Raw genomic sequence first — 25,446 nt, 5'->3', positions numbered from 1 at the left:
TAACCGAATTTTTATCTGAAAGAGATAAGCTAACGGTTTTTACTAACGGTTTTTAATATTAGCAAATGACTCAATATAATTTGAGAGAGGGTAAGAAATGAAATCACATGATTAATTGGTAGTAGGGGTAGGATATAATGCATTCGTTATACCTCTTTTGTCACAATGCGTGAATCTCATTAGTGATTGAGCGATCGACGACTATGTATGAAATGAACAACGAAGAAATCGAAGTTGATGAAGAAATAGAAGTTGATGATGAAATCGAAGTTGATGAAGAAATCGAGATTCATCCCTTGTCGGAGGATAGTGCTTGCAACACCGACGACGATGAAATGGTTGAAAATACTACGCGGAAAACGATCAATTTGCAGAATTTAAGCGCGATTACTCCGCGTACGAAATTTTGCGCTATATATTTTTATTACGGTGACGAGCGAGGATACAACGTGTGCGCTTCTTGTTTGATATCGATGCAATACGATTTATATGACCCCATCTTCAAGATTCGCAAACACGTTGTAGGATCTTATGACAGTCTCTACGGTACGTGGTGCTCGAATTGCAAAGCTGCAACGTTTGTTATAATCTCGTGTGATATGTGCCCGGTGTGCACAACTGCGTGAACGAGCAATGTACTTCGATTATACATTCGCGTTAATTGCTAATGTAGTTTCTTTTTGTTGTATTTATTGCTAATGTTGTCTTGCTTATGTCGTTGTTTTTTGTTGTATTTATCGCTAATGTTGTTGTTTTGTTGTATTTATTGTTAATGTCGTATTTATCGTTAATATCGTTGTCTTTGTCGTACTTATTGCTACTGTTGTTGTCTTTCAACTTTTGAGTGCGCGAGACGTATGATAAACATAAAAATGGATCGAAGTCTCCTCGAAGAAGAAGAGCGCCAACTCCTGCTGCAGGCTAACACCGTGACTACCTTGGTAGAATTTTTCACTTGGGCTGAAAGATGTGACGAGCTAGTAAATCAGCTCGAGGAACGTAGCCGCGCTAAGCGAGCGCGCGTATCCGTCGGGTGCGCGCAATCCACGGTGGCGAGTATCGCGCGACTCCTGGGTGCCAAGAAACATTTATACGAACGTTACGTGCACCAGGGTGGTGAGTACGCGAGCACTAGTGCTGCCGACGGTGATGGTGACAAAACGACTAATGAACTCGATTGGCGTGAGATCGAGACCGCGTTCAAAAGTCGTATCGCAACGGGTGTGGTGATAAACACAAACTATATCGAGCCGCTGCGATTCCTGGAGGATGCCGGTAACGTGGTATACGAGCGCATACGAGACATCGTGCTTAAAAACAATTGTGTAAAAGTGAATACTGCGTTCAACGGTGAGTTTACGGCTGGGGACAAACGCGCCAACAAAAGTATAACCACGAAAAACTGTGAGATTTTTCAAGAAACGGATGTGCGCGAGTGGTACCGGCTACACGTTGTCGAACCCACGCTGGCTTCTCTCGAGGAGTTTCAGGAGCGTGACAGCGGATGGGCGTTGTCGCGAATTTTGAATTTGATAATCAACGTAAATAAGTACAATCCGATGCGCGTGGGATGCTACGTTACATTGCCACGGAAGTTAGCCGCTAAAAAAGCAGTGATATGTGTAAAGTCGATGGACGATAAGTGTCTCGCGTGGTCGGTAGTGGCGGCTCTGTATCCCGCGAAGCAGAACGTGAATCGGGAATCGTCGTACCCGCATTACACAACGGTGTTGAACGTCGAGGGTGTACAGTTTCCCGCGACTCTTAAAGACGTTGCGAGACTCGAACGATTAAACGATATCTCGATCAATGTGTACGCCACTGAGAGATGTGGAAAAGAAATTAACGTTCTACCTGTACACCTCACTAACGAGAAGAAAGAGAAACATGTAAATTTATTGTACGTACAACGCGACGACGACAACGATAAACAGGAAGTAGGACACTTTGCATGTATCAGTGATCTGTCACGTCTCATCAGCTCACAACTAAGCGGACGCGAGCATCGTAAATATATTTGTGATCGGTACGTATAATTTTGAATATTTCATTTGATTTTTTTTTTAATATATTAAAAAATATTTTATTTTAGGTGTCTTCATTACTTTAATTCGAGCGAGAAATTTAAGATTCATATCGTGGATTGTGGAACTTTAAACAACTGCGCTATACGACTACCTAGCGAGGATGACAAATGGCTCAGCTTTTCCAATCACTACAACAAGGAACGCGTACCATTCATCGTATACGCCGATCTGGAGTGCGTGTTGCGAAAGATCGATCCACCATCGTCGCCGGAGCAAACGACGTTTAACTACCAACGTCATGAAGTATTCAGCGTGGGATACTACGTGCGATGCTCGTTCGACGAGTCGCTGTCAAGATATGAATATCATCGCGGACTCGATTGCATCGAGTGGTTCGTTGAGCAGTTAGTGAAACTGGCTCATCGCGTAAAAATTATAATATTGAAAACCATCCCGATGGAGACTTTGTCGAATATGCAGCGCGAGGAGCATGAGAACGCGACAGTATGCCACGTGTGTGAAAGTCCGTTTGCGGTGGACGAGAAGCGTGTGCGCGATCATTGCCATATGACCGGTCGGTATAGAGGTCCCGCGCACTCAAAATGTAACTTGCAATACCGCGACACGCGTTACATCCCCGTCGTGTTTCATAATTTGTCAGGCTACGACGCACACTTTGTCATAAAGGAAATCACCACGGCGTATGAGGGTAAAGTCGATTTGTTGCCGATAACGAAGGAAAAATACATTTCTTTTACAAAACATGTAAACGATACAGCTAAGGGACAGGACTTGCGAACTGCGATAAAATTGCGCTTTATAGATTCGTACAAATTTTTGAACGCTAGCCTTGACAAATTATCGTCTTTACTCATTAAAGATAAAATGCGAATCTTGCGCGGTGAATTTGCAAAACTTTCAGAGGAAAATTTCAATCTCTTGACACGAAAAGGTATATTTCCGTACGAGTACGTCGACAGCGTTGAAAGATTAAATGAGTCGAGCCTACCGTCGCGCGAATCGTTCTTCAGCTCGCTGACCGGTGACACGGTGAGTGAGACAGATTACGCGCACGCCGAGACCGTATGGCAGCAATTCTCTATTCGAACTTTAGGCGAGTACAGCGATCTGTACCTCAAAACCGATGTATTGTTATTGGCTGACGTATTTGAAAATTTTCGCGATAGATGCGTCGAAAGTTACGGACTCGATCCCGCGCACTATTACACCTTGCCCGGTTTCACGTGGGACGCGATGCTCAAGCATACGCGTATTAATTTTGAACTATTAACTGACATCGATATGGTGATGTTCGTCGAACGCGGTATACGCGGCGGTCTCAGTCAATGCTCCAACAGATACGCGCGAGCTAATAACAGATACATGCGGTCGGGGTACGACTCGTTGAAACCTTCGTCGTACATCGTGTATTACGATGTAAACAACTTGTACGGTTGGGCTATGTGTCAGCCGTTACCGTACGCGGATTTTGAATGGGCCAACGACCAAGAACTCGCGAACCTCGACGTAGACGCGATCGCCGTGGACTCGCCCACGGGTTATATCCTTGAGGTGGATCTCGAGTATCCTGCAAGCGTGCACGACATGCACTCCGATCTGCCGTTCTGTCCCACACGAGAGAAACCACCGGGGGTAAAACATGATAAAAAACTTTTGGCTACGCTGTACGATAAGAAGCGATACATCATACACTATCGCAATCTGCAGCTGTGCACGCGTCATGGTCTTCGCGTCATCAAGGTTTACCGCGCGCTGCGATTCACTCAGTCAGCATGGTTGCGCGATTACATCGAGCTCAACACGCGACATCGAACTCGCGCGACCAATGATTTCGAGAAAAATTTGTTTAAACTTATGAACAATGCGGTGTTTGGTAAAACGATGGAGAACGTACGAAATCGCGTCGACGTTCGATTGCTCTCGCAGTGGGACGGTCGGTACGGTGTGGAAGCGATGATCGCCAAACCTAATTTTCACAGTAGAAGTGTATTCGCGGAAAATTTGGTGGCTGTGGAATTGCGTAAACTCGAGGTAAAATTCGCTAAGCCGATATACGTTGGTATGTCCATACTCGACATATCTAAGGTGTGTTTGTACGAGTTTCATCACGAGTACATGTTACCAACTTTTGGAGACAAATGTAGCGTCATGTATACCGACACGGATAGTCTCGTGTACAGCGTCCAGTGTGACGATGTATACGAGATGATGAAGCGTGATATCGCTCGGTTCGACACGAGCGACTATCCACCTGATAACGCGTACGGTATGCCTCTCGCGAACAAAAAATACCAGGTTTAATGAAGGATGAGTGCAACGGTGCGATTGTTACAGAATTTGTAGGACTCAGAGCGAAAATGTACGCGATCAAGGTGGACGGTAAAAGTGACACTAAAAAAGCAAAAGGTGTAAAGAGTGGAGTCGTGGCGCGAACTATAACGTTTGACGATTATGTCAAGTGTCTCGAGAATGAGATTGCTATGACTCGCGACCAATCGTGCGTAAGATCGAAATTGCATCAAGTGTACACCGTATCCGAGACAAAGATCGCTTTGAGTCCGTATGATGACAAGCGATATCTCGTGCCAGACTCGACCAACACCTTACCATGGGGTCATTATCGCATACCTCTATAATTATATATGTATTACAGATGTATCAAATGTATTATAGATTGCGTTAATGTATACAGTACACATGTATGTAGTATACAGTACACATGTACGCAGTATGCAGTACACATGTACGCAGTATGCAGTACACATGTACGCAGTACACATGTACGCAGTATGCAGTATGTAGTATGCAGTATGTAGTATGTAGTATGCAGTATGTAGTATGCAGTTTTATATTTTATTATTTTAAATACATCGAATCGCATATAAATGTGTAAAATAATAAGGATATACATCTATGCAGTATATAGTTTTTATTTTTTAAATACATTGAATCGCATATACATGTGTAAAAAATAAAAAAAACTTTATTAAACGATGCTGTTTTTGTCGATCCATGAATTGTGTGATCCATCAAATCCCAACCATTTCACGTAGACCTTGTCACCCTTCTTACGCAGAACCTTCTCCACCAGATATACGTCCGGATGTGTCGCGCGGTGCAACTCATGCTCGTAGAACGCTCCGGCTATCGCCTCACCGCGATAATCCTCGAGCAGATAGGTTGCTGGATTGGTTTGCTGCACCTTGACGATCGTGAAAACCTCGGTGGTCCAATTTGGAGTGTATCCCTTTTCGAAAATCATTTTAAACTTGCTCACGCGTACTTTATCACCGACCCTGAATTTGGCCGGAGCGGCTATCTTTATCGCGCTGTACACGGTGTCAAGAAGTTTCTTGGCGATCTCAGGTGTCACGTCGATGGGCCGCATGCCGATCGTTCGATGCTTGCGCCTATTATACTCGTCTACGAGACGCGGTAGCGCGTCGCACCACTCGTAATTGCCGTTGAGCGTAAACATCTTCCACATAATGTTTTTGAGTGTGCGATTGAATCGCTCAACTACTGACGCCTTTAACACCGAGTACGTTGAGTAATGATTGACACCGCGTTTCGTGAAGAGCCGTTGTACGTCGGTGTTGTAAAACTCTTTTCCCATATCGGTTTGTAAATTTTTCGGACATCGCCCGCTCTTTCGCATCAACTCCGCTAAAGCGTCAGCCGTTTCGCTGCCGCCTTTATTCTTCAGCGGTATTGCCCACGCATACTTGCCGAGTACGTCGATGACGGTGAGAATGTAACGGTAACCTCGGTTGAAACGCGCGTACGGTTGCATCTCGACGATATCAGCCTGCCACAAATCGTCGTATCCCTTGACCACGACGCGTCTTCGCGGAAAGTTTCTTCTCGCCGGGGCGTGTAACTCGTCGACAAGTCGCCTCCTCTCAGGACCCGTGTCGTTAGACTTGCGTGATTTAGACATGATCAATCACGTCCCGCAGCACGCCGATTCTGTCGCTTGATTCCTTCAGTCGATTAATTTATAATCAAACCAGCCTCACGCAGTTCCTCGATAATTGACAGAATTTCATTGTCGTGAGCGTTGTGACCGGCTCGACGCGAAGCATCCAGCAATCTAAGACGATCCACGAGCTCGTTGGGATCGTCCCAGTGCACGTAGTCGATCGCGTGATCATTCAACGTCATGAGGTGAGGTAATCCTTTACCGGAACTTTTTCTTCTCGATTTCTTGGCCGAATCGCCCGACATCAGCGGTGCGATCACCTTCAAATACTTTGAGCCTCTGTTACCCATGACGCGACCGTCGTCGCTGAAATTTTTTTATGCGCGTTCGTCGATTCGAGTATGCTTTTGTAGTGACGTTTATCCGCCTCGGTGTAAGCAGTTACGTCGGGTACCTTCTTGAAAATCAACTCATACAGACCTTCCGTTCCAGGATATCTCTTACCAGCGATGATTATATCGTCGTTCTTATGGTCGAATTCAACGTGTTTGTTTCCGAGCATTACTTTGTTTGTGTCAAAGTATATACCGAAAACGTCGTCGATATTTATTCTTCTGTCACCGCTCGCCGCTTCAAGGTACATCGTTGCCAGCGATACGCTGGGTCGCGGTGTCGATACGCCAGGTCGCGGCGTCGATATGCCGGACCGCGGCGTTGATGTCCGGGGCCGTGGCGTCGACGGAGGTTCAGCGTTTTCGGTCGTAACGTATGAATCGACGGTCGTATCACCAAATGACGGATTAGCTACAATCGTATCACCCAACGTTGCCGATGACAACGAATCGTCAAACGTGACGTTTAAACGCCGTTCAGGTTTTGATGTCGACCACAATCGTCGCTCCAGTTTCGGCGTCAAACGCTCCGATTTTGACTCCATCTTCGGTACCGCGATACCGGATTCCTCGACGGTCTCAACCATCCGTTTTAGAGGTTCGACGATGGGCTTGAGACGCTTCTCCGACGCAATGTCGGCGTCGATCGTGTCGGTTTTTATGGCTCGATGTTTTCTGCGAATCGCCTCGCTCGTCTTCTCGATCTCCCGCGTAATCTTTTCACGCTCGCGCACGTCGTGGTTGTCATCTTTCCCCGTCATATCGATCAATCGATTGTATTCCCTCCGATCTGTTCTCGACAAAGCGTCTTCGATGACTGGATGTCGCGCGATTTCGACAACCTGTTAAATCAACTCGACGGTACCGCGAACACGTCGAATCCTCGCCTGTATCGCCCGTTGTCGAGCGGACTGTCCTTGTCGATCACCGCGAAACCGTGATCGCGTTGCCAGCATTCGCGACACAACACGCTGAACTCGTCGTACGACATGTCGGTGTTGACGTGATCGTTGTACACGTGTTTCAGATTGGTTCCGTCCTGTTTGAACAGGATCAGCAGATTTGCGTTATCGCGTATTAGATGCTTGGGTATCCTCGCGTACGACTGACACAGATAAAAGCAGTCTACGTTCGAGTGACGACCCATCGCGAAGTACTCCCTCACGGCGTCTTGCTTGTCGCACGCGATATCGTCGAAGATGAAAATCGAATGCGGAAGTGCCTCACTCGGTGGAACGACGTCGCTGTTGTTGGAAAACGTGAAATAGCCTATCTCGTCGATCGGTGTCAGCAGATGTTCCAAGTACTGATACTTGGGCTGTTGCAGCGATTTCGAGTACACGTACACGTTCTCGAAACGCAAACCGTGCGGACTTTCCAACAGACTGATCAGAACGTTCGTTTTACCGCAGTTTGATGGACCGCACACGATCGCGCGCACGGTGTTTGGCAGCATCTCACCGTGCCTGCGTATTTTCTCTCCCTCGAGACTATCCATTAATCGTAATCTATCGTCACAATTCGCGACGCGTATCGTCTGCGGTTGTCGCACGAATCGCATCTTGTCCCCGCTGTACGGAGACAACCGCTCGCGCGCCTATTTATAGTCGCGCGAACCTGCGAATAGCTCATTAATCGATATGTATCTCGCGCTGAAACATCCTCTTGACGTGTTGAACTTAACCGCGGAACAGTTGAGCACCATACCAAAGGACGTGTTACTGCACGTTTGCGGTGATTACATTCATCACGTGTGGGACAAACTTCCCGCGCACTTGACGGAAGATCCGGAGGTTCGAACCTACCGCAGGTGCCTCGAGCATTACAATCAACCCTGGCAAGAAACGCACATCGACGGACCTGCTCCGTTAATCCGAGAGTGCGGCGAGTGTCAACGTCGTCTACCGATTCGTCGGAAGTAAAGTGCTGCGGCAAGGGTCTGTTGAATCGCGCGATAAACGCCCTTCCCTTCGAACTGCACATCCCCGGTTATCAATTTTGTGGCCCGGGAACTCGATTGAAGGAACGCATAGCGAGAGGTGATCGAGGCATCAATCCGTTGGACGAAGCGTGTCGCGAGCACGACTTGGCGTACGCGCGAAGCAACGATCTCACGGACAGACACGCAGCGGACAGAGAACTCGCCAAGAGAGCGGGAAAACGCGTTATAGCGAGAGATTCAGGCTTACGTGAGAGAGCCGCCGCAGCAGCCGTGTGGGCTGCGATGAAAGCTAAAACGAAAATTGGCATGGGTATGTCTACTACAACTAGGAAGAGGTTGAGGACTGTGAGAAACAGAACGATTACGAAGAGGCGGAGAAGTACGATTCGCAAAAAACGCATGCTTCCAACAGCAAAGCGCGGCGGCATGCTGCCGATTATTCCGATTCTCGGCGCAGTCGGATCGCTTGTCGGTGGAGCTGCGAGTATAGCGAGAGCTGTAAATGAGAGAAGAGCTGCGCGCGCAGCAGCCGGTGGATCCGGCGTACATCTGGCCCCGTACAACGGTGGACGGGGTCTCTCTCTCAAGCCGTACAGGTACGGCAGAGGTACGACTGTTGCGAAGAGAGGAAGAAAAAAAAACGTCGAGAAGACGTTAAAAATGCCCACGGGTGCTACTACGAACGTGCAATTAAATCATCTGGCCAGACGTATGCGCGTTCCTTATTTCAGAGGTGTATTTATGCGCGACGCCCTACCTACGAGTGGCGCACGTACAAACGAGAGCGGTATCGTGAACCTGGATAACGTGACGGGTCCGGGGACTCACTGGGTAGCGTACGCCAAAAGGGGAGATCGCGTCGCGTACTTTGACGGCTTCGGTAATCTCCGACCGCCTGTGGAATTGGTGCGATATCTCGGAGTCAACGTCTCATCGATAGAGTACAATCGACGATCTTATCAAACGTACGATCAGAGTATCTGCGGACAGCTGTGTCTACGTTTTTTAAGTACAATCGACGCGATTACGTTTAAAAACTGACGTCGCGACGCACTTTGCCTCAGTATCACTTCAAACATGTCGATCACGCTCACGTTAACCGGTAGGAGCAGTGTTCTCCATTCGAGCTACTCACCGGCGTTGGATCTCAGTGACGGTGATTACGAGCTCGGGCTCACGGACTTTGCGACTTACAACACCATACCGAACGTCGATTCTACGAACAACAAATTTTACTATGGCACGGACGGTAAAGAAATTACGATTCCCGAGGGATCGTACGAGATACAGGCCATAGACAAATTTTTGAAACACGCGATGCCGCGACAACGCGACACCGTCGATGGAAATCGTAATGAGAAGAGCGAGAAGAATGAGAAGAATGAGAAGAATGATGATTTCTCGATAGCGATTCGCGCCAACTTCAACACTATGAAAAGCGAGATCAAATCCGCGTACGTAGTGAACTTTTCAAAACCAAACTCGTTGGGACCGCTTCTCGGATTCTCACCGCATCGCGTACTGCAACCGCGAAAGTGGCACGAGTCCGACTTACCGATCAATATAATCAATCTGAATATTATTCGCATCGAATGTAACGTAACCGCGGGCGCATACTGCAACGGCGAACGCGTGCACACGATTCATGAATTTTCACCGAAAGTGCCACCGGGATATAAGATCACGGAAACGCCCACACAGGTCATTTACCTACCGATCATCGTGCGATACGTTACGGATCTCACGATACGCGTCACCAACCAAAACGGACGACCGCTCGACTTTCGCGGAGAGGAGATCACCATCAGATTGCACGTGCGACTACAACGACAACGACAACGATAACGTGGCATGTTAATACCGAACGAAACGAGACGCGTTACGACGATCAGTTTCGGTACTGGTACGATTCAACAGCCTGAACCGCGACAACATATCGCTGTAAATAGCGTTGGAAGGATAAGAAGAAGAAGACTAACCGAAACAAACGTTGAATTTCTGAGATCGCTCGGATTCGCTGTGCGAAATAATTTTATCTAAACGATGGCCGACATTCTGAATATCCAAGACGAACCGGTCTTCGACGATCGAATCGTCAAGATTGAGACTCACGCATACAATCCGTTTGCCAATACGACGTTCGGATACAGCGATGAGATAAGAATACCGATACAGCAACAAGATCTGTACACGCTGCCGCACGAGAGTTTTCTCTACATCGAGGGAAAATTAACGAAGGGCAAGGTGGTTGCGGGAGCCGACGTGATCCTTGGGGACAACTGTATCGCCTTCATGTTCGATGAGATACGATACGAGCTCGACGGTGTGGAGATCGATCGTAACAGAAACGTTGGCGTAACCAGCACGCTGAAAAATTACGCGACCGTTTCATCCGACAGGAGCGTGATTCTGCGGAACGCGGGATGGCTCGGTCCCACGATCAATGCGAACGGTTACTTCAATTTCTGCGTACCGCTCAACATGCTGCTAGGATTTTGCGAAGACTATAGGCGCGTCGTGATCAATGCTCGTCACGAATTGATTCTTATACGAGCGCGCAACGACAACAACTGTCTAGTGGGCAGTTCCGCGCTCGAGCCTAAAGTTGACTTGCTGAAGATACAATGGCGTATGCCTCATGTACTTTTGAACGAAGTAAAGAAATTGGCGATGTTGCGCACCTTGGAGAGCGGCCGATTCGTCAGTATGGGTTTTCGCTCATGGGATCTGTACGAGTTTCCGCTACTGCAACTCACGACCAAACACTCATGGGCCATCAAGACCGCCACGCAACTCGAGAAACCTCGATACATTATCTTTGCTCTGCAGACGGGTCGAAAAAACGTTATGTCTGAAGACAACAGTCGTTTCGACAATTGCAAACTGACCAACGTGAAGCTTTATCTCAATTCAGAGTGCTACCCGTACGACGATATGAACCTCGACTTTGGCAAACGTAGATACGCGATTCTCTACGACGCGTACGCGCGTTTTTGCAAAGAATATTACGGCTATGAGTATCTCGAACCGAATCTCACCGTCACGTCGTTTCTGCTCAACGGTCCGTTCGTCATCATCGACTGCTCGCGTCAAAACGAGTCGGTTAAAACCGCTACCGTGGACGTGAGATTAGAGTTTGAATGCAAGGACAATGTAGCGCCAAATACCACGGCTTACTGTCTCATCATACACGATCGTTTGGTTCAATACAATCCGTTGACCAACGTTGTACGTAAGATCACGTAGAAATGATCTTCGACGTGTGTATATAAAGCGGTGAATCGACGAACGTTGCGTATTCACTTCCATTCCGTCGTATGCGTAACGTCGATAGAGAGAGAGAGATTGTCGTCGTCGTCATGAAACCATCAAAGTATCAACCGTCTTGTTGGTGCGACAACGCGAGTCGCATGAAGGAAGATAAAGCTACGCAAACGGATCCTAGACCGACGGATCACTTATTGAACAGAGGAATAACGTATCGAGTGACATCCACGGGAAACACAGTGGTTGACGTAGCCACGCAAACGGATAAGAAGTCGCGAAGCGAACGACTTCAGGAACGCGTGACGGATTTTGTCTCGAAGCATTTAAAAAAGTAATACAATTTGGAAAAGAGGGGGATTAAATTAAAAGATTGATGAATACGCTCGCGCGTGTTCAGTAACGAAATTTCCTCCGATCGAGTCGCATCGTTATCATCATCATCATCATCATCATCATGTCCACGCCAACGTTCGTCGATCTCCAAGGATATCCCATCGGACGACGTTTCATCGTGAAGGAAGCGGCGGTGCTGCGAGGTGGTACCGTTCTTGCGCATTACGTCTTTGCAAAGCCTATGCCATGGGGTGTTGTATCGCGAGACGACAGACGCCTCGTTACCTGGTTGGTACGAAATCATCACGGTATAGCGTGGGAAGACGGGGACGTTCCGTACAATCAGGCTAAACGCCAGATCATCAGGGCCCTACAAAACGAGGAAGATTGCTACGATCACGCCATCGTATACGTCAAAGGACTCGAGAAACGCGATTGGCTGCGAGATATGCTTGAAGAGGATTACTACGGCGACTATGACGATGGTCACAAATTCTACACGGACAATCTGATCGTCAGAAATATTGAAGATGATTTCGAACATGTTGAATCACTTAGCGATTTAAACGATTCGAATACTTTCCGCTGTAGGAGACATTCCAAAAATTGCGCCGTGCAAAATGTATTTAAATTGTACAATTGGTGGCGTAACCGTCAAAATGATGATAATGTATAATTTTGAATAAACTTTTTTTTCATACTTATACTTCTGCGCCTTTGGATTATTTTACCCCTCTCCTAATTACCCTCTCTCAATTACCTTCTACCAATCACTTTCTCTTAATTACCCTCTCCGATAATTTGTCTAACTGCGTTTTATATTACCCCACTCTATGCAAAATTTTAAATAATGAAAGAGGGGATTTTTACAACCGTCCTCGACTCGAGGTACCCTCTGATCGTGCGATCAGTACATTTTTCGCTTTGGCCGCAACAGCAGCAACGATTACGACAACGTCTACGATTACGAATACGACAATGTATTACACCGAGAGAAATTGCTACAAAGTGCGTCGAATTGATTGCGGTAATGAACCCTCCTCATCTCACGAGTAAGTATTTTTTATTATAAAAATTATTTACTTTAAAATTAATATATTAATATTCACGATTGTTCTTATTTAATTTCCAGCGATCCACCGAAACGATACGTGACGCGCTTACTATGCAGGCGATACCCGCTGACCCGCACGGGATACAAATATCTCGAGATCGGCGTGAACGTTGGTCCGCGTAGTTTTGTGGAGATCATCGTAGGCGATAATCGAGGAGATGAATTGTCGATGTTGCTTGACACCTGGAAGGAACTCTGCGAGCATCGATGGACAATTCAGAATATGCTTCGCGATCGACCGAAGCAACCATACGACTGTTTGAACATAGGTTCGCTCACAGTGCGAATATGCTATATGAATGAAATGAAACTTGTGCGACTTGAATCTCTCGACGCACGTATGGCTATGACCGAGGCTACGTTCACGCGAATGTTGGATTTTGATGATTGCGTCGCTTTGAAATTCAACGTACTCACCAAAGCCCTACCGAAGATCGACGACAAATACGAGCAATTTTGTAAAATCGCTTCCGCATCAAGAAGTCGTACCGAAGCGGTGAGCGCTGTACGCAGCAGCGATTCCTTCGACGAACAACAAATTATAGATTGTGAAATGCTTGCGATTATAATAAATGTGTAAGAAAACAGTATAATGAAATATATTGTATCGCATATTTAGAAAAATATATACTTTGTAGTCTTTATGTAACATTTTTAATTATTTCTATTCCATCCTTCATCTTCTTATAATTGTGAGGCGTAAGTCCACCTCGTGAATCCGCCTTGTTCGTATGTAACGTATGTATCTGAGAGAGAAAGAAATAAGATAAGGAGGAGCGATTACCCGGGGGGTGTGTACAGCGTCACCCGCATTCGAATCGTATAAGCGCATAAAAGAATCGTTGATAAACGATAGGCGGCGCTTAACGAGTGCGAGCGAGAGGGAACGATGAGCGCGCCATACTTTGCGTTCAACGAGTGCGAGCGAGAGAAAACGCTGGGCGCGCGACACTTGTGCGTTCAACGGGTGCGAGCGAGAGGAGACGATGGGCGGCGCGAACGAGTGCGAGCGAGAGGGGACGCTGGGCGCGATACCTTGCGATCCGCCGCTTGCCGCCGCCGTCGCCGCCCGTTGCCGCCGTGACGCCACACGACCCTTTTTAAAAATCGCGACTCCTTTGAAAAAATCGCGACTCCTTTGAAAGTCGCGATGCCGCGTAAACATGCCGCTGCGCGACGACACGCTTATCATTTTTAAAAATAATATTGCATTTCAGAGTTTCGATGATGTTATTATTTTCTAAACAATTCGTTCCTAGAATCGCCGACACAGGGGTGATTTATAAATACCCACCCCCTCCCCGCATGACGTCATTACCCCTTGCCCTAGGTCTCACGGACCCAGAACCGTTAACATCCCCTCTCCCCGCGTGACATCATCACCCCTCGCCCTAGGTCACATGGATACTCTAACACGTAGTGATCCAGAACCGCTCCATGCGTTCAACGAGTGCGAGCGAGAGGAGATGATGGGCGGCGCGAACGAGTGCGAGCGAGAGGGAACGATTAACACCCCCCTCCCCGCGTGACGTCATTACCCCTCGCCATAGGTCACACGGATACACTAACACGTAGTGATCCAGAACCGGTGTTTATATTCCTACTCTCACGATTGTTAAAACTAACCTAACCCACCCCATTGTAATTGATGTGTAAATCCTGATACGCTTGGACAGTTATTAACCCACGTAAAACTTAAAATGCAAAGAAATCAAACTGTCGCAGATATACAAAAAAAAACATTCTAAATAATAAAAACTAACTCTAATATCTCAACAATTTGCTTCTTTAAAAGACATTTATTAATTTTATACCCGTTACTTATACCCGTCACTGTACTGCAAATAACACTAATATTTTCTAAACTTTGATTGTATATAACTTTTTAATAAAAAACGAGCGACGGCTAAAACTTCTTCAAGGTCACTCAGGAGGGTGTCCTTGACAACATATGTCAAGGTCAAGGTAGTCGGAGCTTGCTCCCTTAAAGTGCATAATTACCGAAATAGATTTTGAAGATAAGAATGGAATGATAAAAATAAAGATAAGATGTGGGGGAGTATGGTGGAAAATAGCGGGGGTATATGTTAATGAAGGGATAGAAGACATGATTGAGGATATGAGAAATTGGATAGATGAAAAAGAGGAAGGAGTGAGATATTTGATTGTGGGGGACTTTAATGTGAGAACGGGAAAGGAGGGGGGATTATGGGACGAAGAGAATGAGAAAGAAGACAAGGAAGAAAGGAAAAGGAAAACAAGGGATTAAAAAATTACAGGGGAAGGAAAAAAATTCTGTAAAGTTCTGGAAGAAGCAGGATGGGGAATAGTTAATGGATGAATAAGGGATGATGAAAAGGGGGAGTGGACATATGTGGGGGGGGGAGAGGAAAAACGGTGATAGATTATGTTGTTAGTAATGTGAAATCAAAAAGAAAAATCATAGAAATGAAGGTGAGGGAGAAAGTGGATTCAGATCACCTGCCGTTAATAGTGACGATAAAAAGGGATGGAAGAAAGAAGAAAAGATTTAAGTATAAAAAAAAAAAAAAGAGTACGAGACTAGATTGGAATAAGGAGGAGAGAAGAATATTCAAAGAAAAGTATGAAGAAAGAAGGGAAAAAGAAGATAAAATGGAGGAAAATTTGAGAAGTTTTAGTAAGGAACTGGAAAAAACGAAGAAATTAGTAAAGAAAGAAATGAAAAAGGAGGTGGGGGAAAAACCTAAGGAAAGATGGTGGGATGAAGAATGTAGAAGAAATAAATGCAAAGTAAAGGAAGAAATGCGAAAATGGAGGAAGGGGAAAGGTTGCGGGAAGAAGTATAAAAAGTTGAAAGGAGAATATAAGAGTCTATGTAAGGAGAAAAAATTGCAAGAAAAAGTGAGATGGGAGAAAAAGATAGAAAGGATTAGAACGAAGGGATAAGTGTGGAAAATTGTAAACAAGGGAAGAAAGAAAAGAAAGGAAATGGAAGAAAAAATAAAGATTGAAAAGTGGGATGGTTACTTTAGAAAGATGCTAGGTGGAGTAAAATGGAGAGTAGACGGGGAAATGGGAGGAGATAGAGAAGAGGAAGAAGAAGACATAGAAAGAGAAGAATTTGAGAAAGTAATAAGAAAGTTGAAAAAAGAAAAAGCAGCAGGGAGTGATAGACTTGAAAATGAGATTTAGAAATGGGCAGGGGTGGAAGTAAAAGAAAAGTTATGGGAAATGTGTAAGAAGATATGGAGGGGGGAGGGGATGCCGGGGGAATGGAGAGAAGGAGTGGTGGTTCCGGTGCTAAAAAAAGGAAAAGGGGAAAAGGTAGAAGACTATAGAGGGATAACGCTGACGCAGACAACGTACAAAGTGTATGCATCTGTGTTAGCAGAAAGATTAAGGAAGAATATAGAAGAGAAAGGAATATTACCACGGAGTCAGGCCGGTTTTAGAAGAGACATGGGGATAGTGGGACAGATATATGTTTTAAATTATTTGATAAACAAGAAAATAGAAGAAAAGGAAGGAAAAATGGTAATAGTATTTATTGATATGAGAGCGGCTTTTGACTCTGTGAACAGAAAAATATTGGTGGAAACAATGAAGAAAAGGGGGGTAAGGAAGGGATTGATAAGAAGATGTGAAGAAGTTTTGGAGGAAACAGTGAATAAAGTTAAAGTAAAGGAAAATAAGGAAAAAGTTTTAGACAACAAAGGGAGTAAGACAGGGATGTCCGCTTAGCCCTAGCTTGTTCACTCTCTTATTAGCAGATTTGGATGAAGAATTAGAAAAGGGAGGATGGGGAAGGATAAGGATAAAAGATAAGAGATTCTACTCGCTGGCGTATGCAGATGACATTGCATTGATGGCAGAAAATGAGGCGGGAATGAAAGGAATTATTAAAAATATGGAAGAATATGTGAAGGAAAAAGGTCTGGAAGTGAATGTAAAGAAGACAAAGATAATGAGATGTAGAAAGGGTGGACGGAGATAGAAGAAAGTAAAATGGGTTTGGAAAGGGGAGGAAATAGAGTGTTGCATCGCAGCCGGTGCACGGGGTCCGTCTTTCGGGATCCGAGGGGAAAGGGCGATAAAGTTTGAATAAAGAAATACACTTTGTTTTTATTTAACTTTGCGTTATAATTCTTTCGCTTCCCTCAATTTTTCCTTGGTTGGTTCGGTGCGCGTTCCGGCGTTGTCACGCGTCCTCGGCTCCGCGAGGTCTTCTCTTTCACGGCACGCAACCGAACTTGAATCACTACGCGGTATCGTTTTACTACACGGACTCTGACGTGACTGCCCGCCCGTGACGGTCCGCGGTTATTTAATAGTGACGCAGGGCCTTGGCGTCATCGGGTTGCAATGCCGAACTTCGGTTATTCGGCGAATGCAACCTTAGCGATTTCGGCAATAAGTTCTCGCAATTGTTTCTCTCTTTTCTTTCTTATTATTTAATTGCTTAAGGAGGTTTGCTGATATCGCATCCTCCGATGTTATTTTATTACGAGATCTTATGCTGAAATGCTTTGCGTCATGTTCCGTGTTGTAACGGGGTTCGGGTTACAACAAGAGGAAGTAAAAAGTTTTAAATATTTGAGATATATGATCATGAGAAACGGAGAAGAGAGGGAGCATGTAAAAGACAGAGTAAAAAGAGTGGCAAGAATAATGAGGCAGATATGGAGTGTAGAAAAGAGAAAGTTCGGAAAAGATTGGAATAAAAAAATATGGCTATTTGACAAACTGGTATGGTCGGTTGTTAATTATGGTGTTGAAATATGGGGGTGGAAAGGAAGGGAGGAGGTAGAGATACTGCAGAAAAAATACCTGAGATGGGTGCTGGGAGTAAAAAGATATGTACCAGGATATATAGTAAGAGAGGAGCTACAGAGGGACAAATTGAAGGGAAGAGCAGGGATGAAAGCGTGGAAGTGTGAAAAACGGCTAGAAGAAAGAAAAGGCGGAAAACTAGCTAAATGGTGCTGGGAAGAAATGAAGGAAAGAGCGAGGGAGGGAAGAAGTAAAGGAAAATGGGAAAAAGAAAGGGAGAAATTTTTTGAAAAATTTGGGTGGTCTGGAAAAGTTGTGGAAGATTTGAGAGAAAGAGGGGAAATAAGGGGGGAGTATTTGGTAAAAAAAGACAAAGAATGGCAAAGAGAAAAAAGATGGGAAACGATAAGAAAATCAAGGTTTAATAAGTATTATAAGAAGGTAAAAGAGGAAGGGATACCAGAGTATCTGAAGCTGGGCTGGAAGGAAGAAAAATGGCAAAGGATAGCAAAGTTCAGATTAGGGGAGGAAGTGAGGGAAAATAAATATTGGGAGGGGGAGGAGAAAAGAAAATGTAGAATGTGTCTTGAGAAAGAAGAAACGTGGGAACATATATGGGAGAAATGTATAGATTGGGGAAATGAGAGTAGCTGGGAGGAGATGGTGGAGAAAATTTTGGGAGAGAAAGGAAGGGGGGCTGAATGGCTAGAAACATTGGAAAGGACAAGGGAAAAGATAGGTGTGAATGGAAGAATGAAAAAGGTTGAAAAGGAAGGAGAAGTAAAATAAAGAGCGTCGGAAGCGGGGGTCCAAGGTAGGAGTGTAAGGTAGAATAAGGCAGAATATGTAAAGGTATGAATGGAAGCGTGATCTCTCTCTCTCTCTCTCTCTCTCGGCGCGTAATCAATAAGGTAGAGGTGTAAGAAGAAGTAGGATAAAATTTTTATTTTCAGGAATTGGTATAAAGAAGAATGAAGATTGTAATGGTAGAATTAAGATAGAAATAAGGAAATATTGTAAGGCCAAGGTTTATAAAGGATTAAAGGTGGCAAGCAGGAATGAATGTAAAAGTAAATGAGGAAATTATAAAGAGAAATGAAAAGGAAATAGAATAAAAGAAAGAAGCAGTGAAAAGTGATATTGAAAGGAAAGTTTATATAGTTGCGTTATGATATGTTATGTTACGTTATGTTTATATGTTAAGTATTATGTTTATATCTGTTGTTTATGGTTATATAAAAAAAAGAGAAATGTAAAGAAAGTTTATGGGATACGAAAGTCCCGGTGTACCTCTAAGGAGACAATAAATACTTTATATACATCTCCGTTTAACTGCAATAATAGAATTAGAAAAAAAATTTCTTTTTGTAATTTTATAAACAATTTTGTTAAAAATTTTTTTTTATCTAATTCTGTTACAGCAGTAAAATATAGTTGTTTTTACTATAAAACTTTTGTATAAAACTTTTTTTGATATCTTAAATAGTTTTCGAGTTATATCGAAAACAGCAAATAACCCTTCTATTTGTAAGGAGTGGTTTCACCCCTTTAAAGTGAAATTTAGCACAAACCAAAAAAAATTTTGTGTTACGGATGAACGGCACGGAGGACGACATTTTTAATTTATGGTAAGTAATAAATAAAATAGAAAAAAACTAATTAATATTAATAATGTATATATTTAATAATAATGTATTTATTTTTCAGTAACATGGAGGAGCCAATTTTAACAGTGCAAGCACTTGCCCAAGATGATAATGGCAAAGAGGAACCGGTGGTTGCTCAGCAGCAGCCATCTCGCCGCGATAATAATCAGCAAAAGATCATTATTAGAAGAGACGCTACCGGCCACGCGTCTCCCCTTGAAGATATACAAGATGAAGAAGAAACAGTAAAGTCTTTAAAAAAAAAAATCGAAGATCTAGAAAAAAAATTATCCAGACGTGAGTATATTTAATAACTTAATTAATTTATAATATTATTTATAAATATATTTCTTAATTTTTTTTGTTTCCAGCACCCCGCTGGCAGCGAGGAGGCCAAAACAAAGGCAGAGGACGCGGACGGGGACGCGGACGCGGAGGCGGACGCGGACGCGGAGGCGGACGCGAACGCGGTCGCGGGCGCGGCCAAGGAGGTGGAGGCGGCAAGCACCAAACAATTTATATTTCAGTTTAAATGTAAGTATACATATAACATTGTTTTTATTATATCATATAAAACATAAAAATACTTTAATTAAACTATTTATATATTATTGCAGGTATACTTTTAAGGATCTCAAAAAGATGTTCGTCTTCACGTCCACAATTTTAATTACATAAATTTATATTACTTGGTTAAGAATTTATAACAACAGTGTTAATCTTTTAATAACCAACATTTTATTTTTTCATAAAATTCTGTATACTATACCAAATATTTTTATCAATAAAAAGGAAAAAAAAATACTAAATCAACATTGTAATATTTTATTTATTTTTTCTTAAGATTCTGTATTATATACCAAATATTTTAATCAATAAAAAGAAAACAAATACTAAATCAACTTTGTAATATTTTATATAAATTTATATTATTTCGTAAAGAATTTATGTAACAATAGTGTCACTTAATCTTTCAACCAGCATTTTATTTTTTCTTAAGAATTCTGTATTACATACCAAATTGTTATTCACTTATTTTTATCAATAAAAAGAAAAGAAATACTAAATTACTACAAAAGTTTTACATTTTAACACCTCTGATATAAAGATATTATTTAATATCCGAAATAAGCGCCTTCCTTCCACGAATCAGCGCTGCTTTTCACCGTAGAGAAACGCGGTTCCCCTTTTTTGGACGCGCGTAAGAAATGCCTTTAACACGAGAGTCAGGAGCTTTCAATGAATGCAATTCTAAATTTGGACGAACAGTCTATTTACAACGAGTATCTATTTTACAATTACATCTATTTACGACGATTTTTTTCCGCGTAGCTTTCACTCCGCTGCAAGCAACAGTCGGAGTCAAAAGAAAGGAAGCCACACCGAGATCCACGCAAGCGGCGATTTGTCTCGATCCTTCGCGTTTTCTCTAGATACTAAAAGCTGTCGATCGAGCGGGACATTCTTCCCGGTCGAGGGACCCTCCCCGCTCGCCGGCCTGCCCAGGGTCGGCCGCCAGACCGTTCCGTTTTGGCAACAAGATTCTCGCCAAAACCGGAGCGATCCGGCGATAACCCGACCAAAGGCAGCCGAAGCGACCTAAACATTCGCTCGGTGCCGAGGCTCGACAACAAGGCGAGCAGCCGCGGGATCCTTCTCACATGTTTTTAGAGCCAAAACAATTCGCTTCTAATTTCGTTCCGAACACCCCGCCCGCCTTTCCCGAACGGGGAACCGGCGCGCGAGCAACTAAGCGAGGCATTATAGGAAGGAACGAATTAACAATCCACCGTTTAACAAAAAAAACAAAAATTCATTAAAAAAATTAAACAAACTCGATTTCAAGCAAGAGCTCAATTACAATTACTTTAGTCCACGAATTTTTCGCTAGCGGGTAATAATACAAGTTTATTAACGGGGCGAATTAATTCGTTGGTCGCGGTTCGCACGCGGACGACGCGAACCGGGCCATCGCTAGCCGGAATTAGCTCGACGACGCGCGCTAAGGGCCAACGAGTAGGAGGCGTCGCCTCACTCCGGAGCAAACAAAGTCGTCCAACTTGAATCTCCTCGGATTGTTTAGTCCATTTCGGCCGGTGGGCTAACGAGTGCAGGTACTCGCGGGACCAGCGGTCCCAGAAATGATCCTTGATTTGCTGCAAAAGTCGCCAGCGAGACAGGCGACTCGACGGCTCAAGAGACAGCGACGGCTCCGGGAGCGCTAACAAAGGTTCGCCTATCAAAAAATGACCCGGGGTAAGGGCGGCCAAGTCAGCCGGGTCATCCGAGAGGGCGGCGAGCGGGCGCGAATTTAAGCACGATTCTATTTGCGCTAGAAGAGTCGACATCTCCTCGAAGGTTAACCGATTTTCTCCGATCAATCTTCTCAGATGGTGCTTAGCCGACTTGACCGCGGCTTCCCATAAGCCCCCGAAATTCGGCGCCGCGGGGGGGTTAAATCGCCACCGGATTTTATCGCCGGCCACCAGGAGGGCCATACGCTGCGCTTCACGATGACTCGCGGCAAACAATTGACGGAGTTGCGCGTCCGCGCCCACAAAGTTCGTCCCGCAATCGCTGTAGATGGTGTGACAAACGCCCCGACGAGCCATAAGACGACGTAAAGCGGCCACGACCGCGTCGGCCGAATAGTCGGAGGCTACATCCAAGTGAACGGCCCTCGAACTCAGACAGACAAAAATGACGAGAAAACCCTTATTCGCGTGCTGCCCTCGACCCTTCGAGGACCGGAGCCAGACGGGCCCGGCGTAATCTAAACCCGTATGGAGGAAGGGCCGCGAAGAGGTGACTCTAGGAGAGGGGAGGTTTCCCATCAGCGATTGAGGGGACGATGCGCGCCACCGGACGCAAGTCACGCAACGAAATATCACTCGCTTAACTAAGGATCGCCCCCGAGGAACCCAGTAATCTAAACGGAGGGCGCTCAGGGTCAGCTGGACGCCCCCGTGCAAGGCGCGGCGATGACAGGCCTCCACCACAAGCCGGGTCAAGTGGGAGTCGCACGGCAAAATCACCGGATGCTTGCGATCAAACGGAAGAGCGGAGTTCTCCAAGCGGCCGCCCACTCGCAGCAGCCCTCGGTCGTCCTGGAACGGACTGAGCTTATCGAGCCCTCCGCGGGGCGCCACCGGTCGGCCGGACTCCAGCGAAGCAAGCTCCTCGGAGAAGTGCGAGCGCTGCACGGCTCGTATCCAGCGGAGTCGGGCCTCCTCTAGCTTTTCGGCGGTGAGAAAGCTCGGCTGGGCGGGCTTCAAGGTCGGCGGCATCCTCCGAGAGTGCCAGCGAAGGCACCACGCAGTGACTCGGCAGAGTCTTTTCAGGTCTGAGAAGCGCGTCAACATCTCGTCCTCGGGGGCTTCAGCGTCGGTGGCACGGGATACGTGAGCATGAGTTCGACGCTCGGGCAGGTCAGAGCTCCGCGGCGTTTCCTGGTGCAGGCCACTCCTCCGGAGCTCGGCACAACCAGGAGAGGCCGGTCCACCAGAGCTCGTGATCCCGCAGCTCGGCGGGGAGGAGTCCTCTTGAGGCGCAATCCGCCGGATTGTCGCGGCCCGGAATGTGTCTCCAAACTGCGTCAGGGACCGACGTTTAAATTTCGCTGACCCTGGTGGCGATGTACGTCTTCCATTGGCTCGGATGACCCTGAATCCAGCCCAGAGTCACTGTAGAGTCCGACCAGAAGACCGGAGGCTCTCTTAAACATAAAACTTCACGAAGATGTGCGGTAAATTTAGCGAGCAGCGCGGAAGTGCACAGCTCAAGTTGGGGCAGCGTAACGGTCTTCAGAGGCGCGACCTTCGTCTTGGCTGCGAGCAGTCGAACCTTGACTCCGCCGGAGGGGGCCGCGGACCTCAAGTACACGACGGCTGCGAACGCTCGCTCCGACGCATCAGCGAAACCGTGGACAACTGACGTCGTCTCGGCCTCCCCGCAGCCCATCCATCGCGGCACACGAATGTCCTCCAGGCTCGCCATCTCCGAGTGAAATGACCTCCAGCGAAGAGCGTGCGCCTCCGGGAGGGGCGCATCTCAGTCGACGCCCAAAAGCCAGGTCGACTGGATCCAAATCTTCGCCAAGGAAGTAGCGGGAGCCAGCCAGCCCAACGGATCGAACATACGAGCAGCGAGAGACAACACGGAACGTCGCGAAATAATCTCAAGAGGCAGCTGCGGGGCGGCGAAGGAGAAGTCATCGCGGCACGGGAACCACCGAAGGCCCAAGGTGAGGTGCCCCTCGGAAGGAAGCCACCAAAGTGGCTCTTGACGCAGCAGGTCCTCGTCGTCGATACCCTCCAAAATCGCCGGATCGCTGGCTGACCACTTCCGCAGGGGAAATCCGCCCGCCCTGCAGAGCCGCGTAAACTGCAACCGGATCTCTCGGGCGGCCTCGATGGTCGGCCCCCCGGTGAGGACATCATCCATGTAGGTGTCCTTGACCAAGGCTGCTGCCGCCAACGGCCAAGCAGTCCCGTCGTCGTCAGCCAACTGCCGAAGGGTGCGAATCGCCAGGAACGGAGCGCAGGAGAGCCCGTACGTCACCGTATTAAGCTGAAATTCGCGAATTTCCGACTCTGAATCGCCCCTCCAAAGGATGCGCTGAAAGTCGCGGTCGCGGGAGTCGACCTCGATCTGGCGGTACATTTTTTCAATATCCGCCGCCACGGCAAATCGATGACGTCGCCACCGTAGAAGCACGTCTGCCAGAGCAAGCAGTAGATTCGCACCGGTCATCAGAAATTGATTTAAGGACCCGGCAGAAAATCCGAGAGCCGAGCCATTAAAAACCACCCGCAGCTTCGTGGTAGCGCTCGATTCCCGAAGAACGCCGTGGTGCGGGAGGTAACACGGCTGGCTTGCCTTGCCGCATTGTCGTCGTCGCACGCGACGGTCATGTGCCCCAGGCTCTCATACTGTTGCATGAAGTCGCGGTAAGTTTCCTGGAACTTCGTGTCGCGACGGAACTTCTTTTCGGTCTGCTCGAGCATCCGCAACGCCAGCCGCCTGGTACCGAAGAAGTCGGGCAGTGGGAGCCGGAAGGGCAGCCGAACGCGATACCGGCCGTCGGGCGCGCGAGAGTGCGTCTCGCGGAAGTGACGCTCGCACGATTCATCCTCCACTGACGGGGCTAACCGGTCAGCACCCAGCTCCTCCTGCGCCCAGAAGCCTCTCACCAGGCTCATAAGCTCGTCTTCAATCCGACATTGAAAGAAGCGCGAGGGGTGGGCGCGCAGTAAGTCGCCCACCTGACCCGACAATATCCAGCCGAGACTCGTATTTTGGGCAACCGGATGCGACGGGCCACCCTTCTTCAAACCCGGCAGAATTATTGACGCAAATACCTCCGCGCCAAACAGGAGGTCCACGGCGTCCGCGGCGGCGTACTCGGGATCGGCCAGCTCCAACCCGAGAAGATGAGGCCACGGTCCGACGGGTGAATCCAGCTTCCCGGCGTAAGCCGTCAACCGAGGAAGCATGAAGGCCTTCACGCGCAGAGCAGGGCCGCTCGTGCGTCGGGAGACGGAGATCTGCACGCAGGAATGCGACATCGCCGCCTTGTTGCCACCGATACCGAAAACCGAGACGGCGGCGGGAGCTCGCTCCACTCTCAGCCGCTGCGCGAGCCGCTCCGAGGCCATGGAACACTCGGAGCCCTGGTCGATCAGAGCGCAAACAAGGTGCCGCTTACCGAAGCGGTCGGCGACCAAAACCCGAGCGGTTGCCAGCAATACGGCGGATACTCGCGCGCGCGAACCGCCCGCCGCTTGACTCGTAATGCACGCCTCTTCCACGCGACACACGTCGTGAACGCTCGAATGATGGCGCGAGCCGCACGCCGCGCAATTCTTCTTCGACTTGCATGCCGAGACTTGATGTTGCTCGAGGCAATTTAAGCACAGTTTGCGATCACAAACCACAGCCAATTTTTCGGCAGGGTTCTTCCTCCGGTACTCCTCGCAGAAAAGAAGAAAATGATCCCGGGTGCAGAGCGCGCAGCGGCCCGATTTTTTC

At 46.8% G+C, this 25,446-nt stretch overlaps 3 protein-coding genes across 3 annotated transcripts; 1 reads left to right on the top strand and 2 right to left on the bottom strand.

The window, feature by feature from the left end:
- The first annotated feature begins 15,466 nt into the window (after positions 1 to 15,466).
- Positions 15,467 to 15,946, top strand: LOC139112351 (uncharacterized). The gene has a single exon (XM_070673325.1). It carries the CDS (start codon positions 15,467 to 15,469, stop codon positions 15,944 to 15,946), a length of 480 nt encoding a protein of 159 aa, XP_070529426.1.
- Positions 15,947 to 23,025: 7,079 nt separating this feature from the next.
- Positions 23,026 to 23,412, bottom strand: LOC139112350 (uncharacterized). Its single transcript, XM_070673323.1, has one exon. The coding sequence runs from the start codon at positions 23,410 to 23,412 to the stop codon at positions 23,026 to 23,028; it is 387 nt and encodes a 128-aa protein (XP_070529424.1).
- Positions 23,413 to 24,179: 767 nt separating this feature from the next.
- On the bottom strand, positions 24,180 to 25,073 carry LOC139112349 (uncharacterized). Its single transcript, XM_070673322.1, has one exon. It carries the CDS (start codon positions 25,071 to 25,073, stop codon positions 24,180 to 24,182), a length of 894 nt encoding a protein of 297 aa, XP_070529423.1.
- Positions 25,074 to 25,446: the final 373 nt, after the last annotated feature.

This window comes from Cardiocondyla obscurior, linkage group LG28 (assembly GCF_019399895.1).
Source record: "Cardiocondyla obscurior isolate alpha-2009 linkage group LG28, Cobs3.1, whole genome shotgun sequence".
Lineage (NCBI taxonomy): Eukaryota > Metazoa > Arthropoda > Insecta > Hymenoptera > Formicidae > Cardiocondyla > Cardiocondyla obscurior.
The sequence above is the reverse complement of the archived record's forward strand: the minus strand, read 5'-3'. Positions and strand labels throughout refer to the sequence as shown.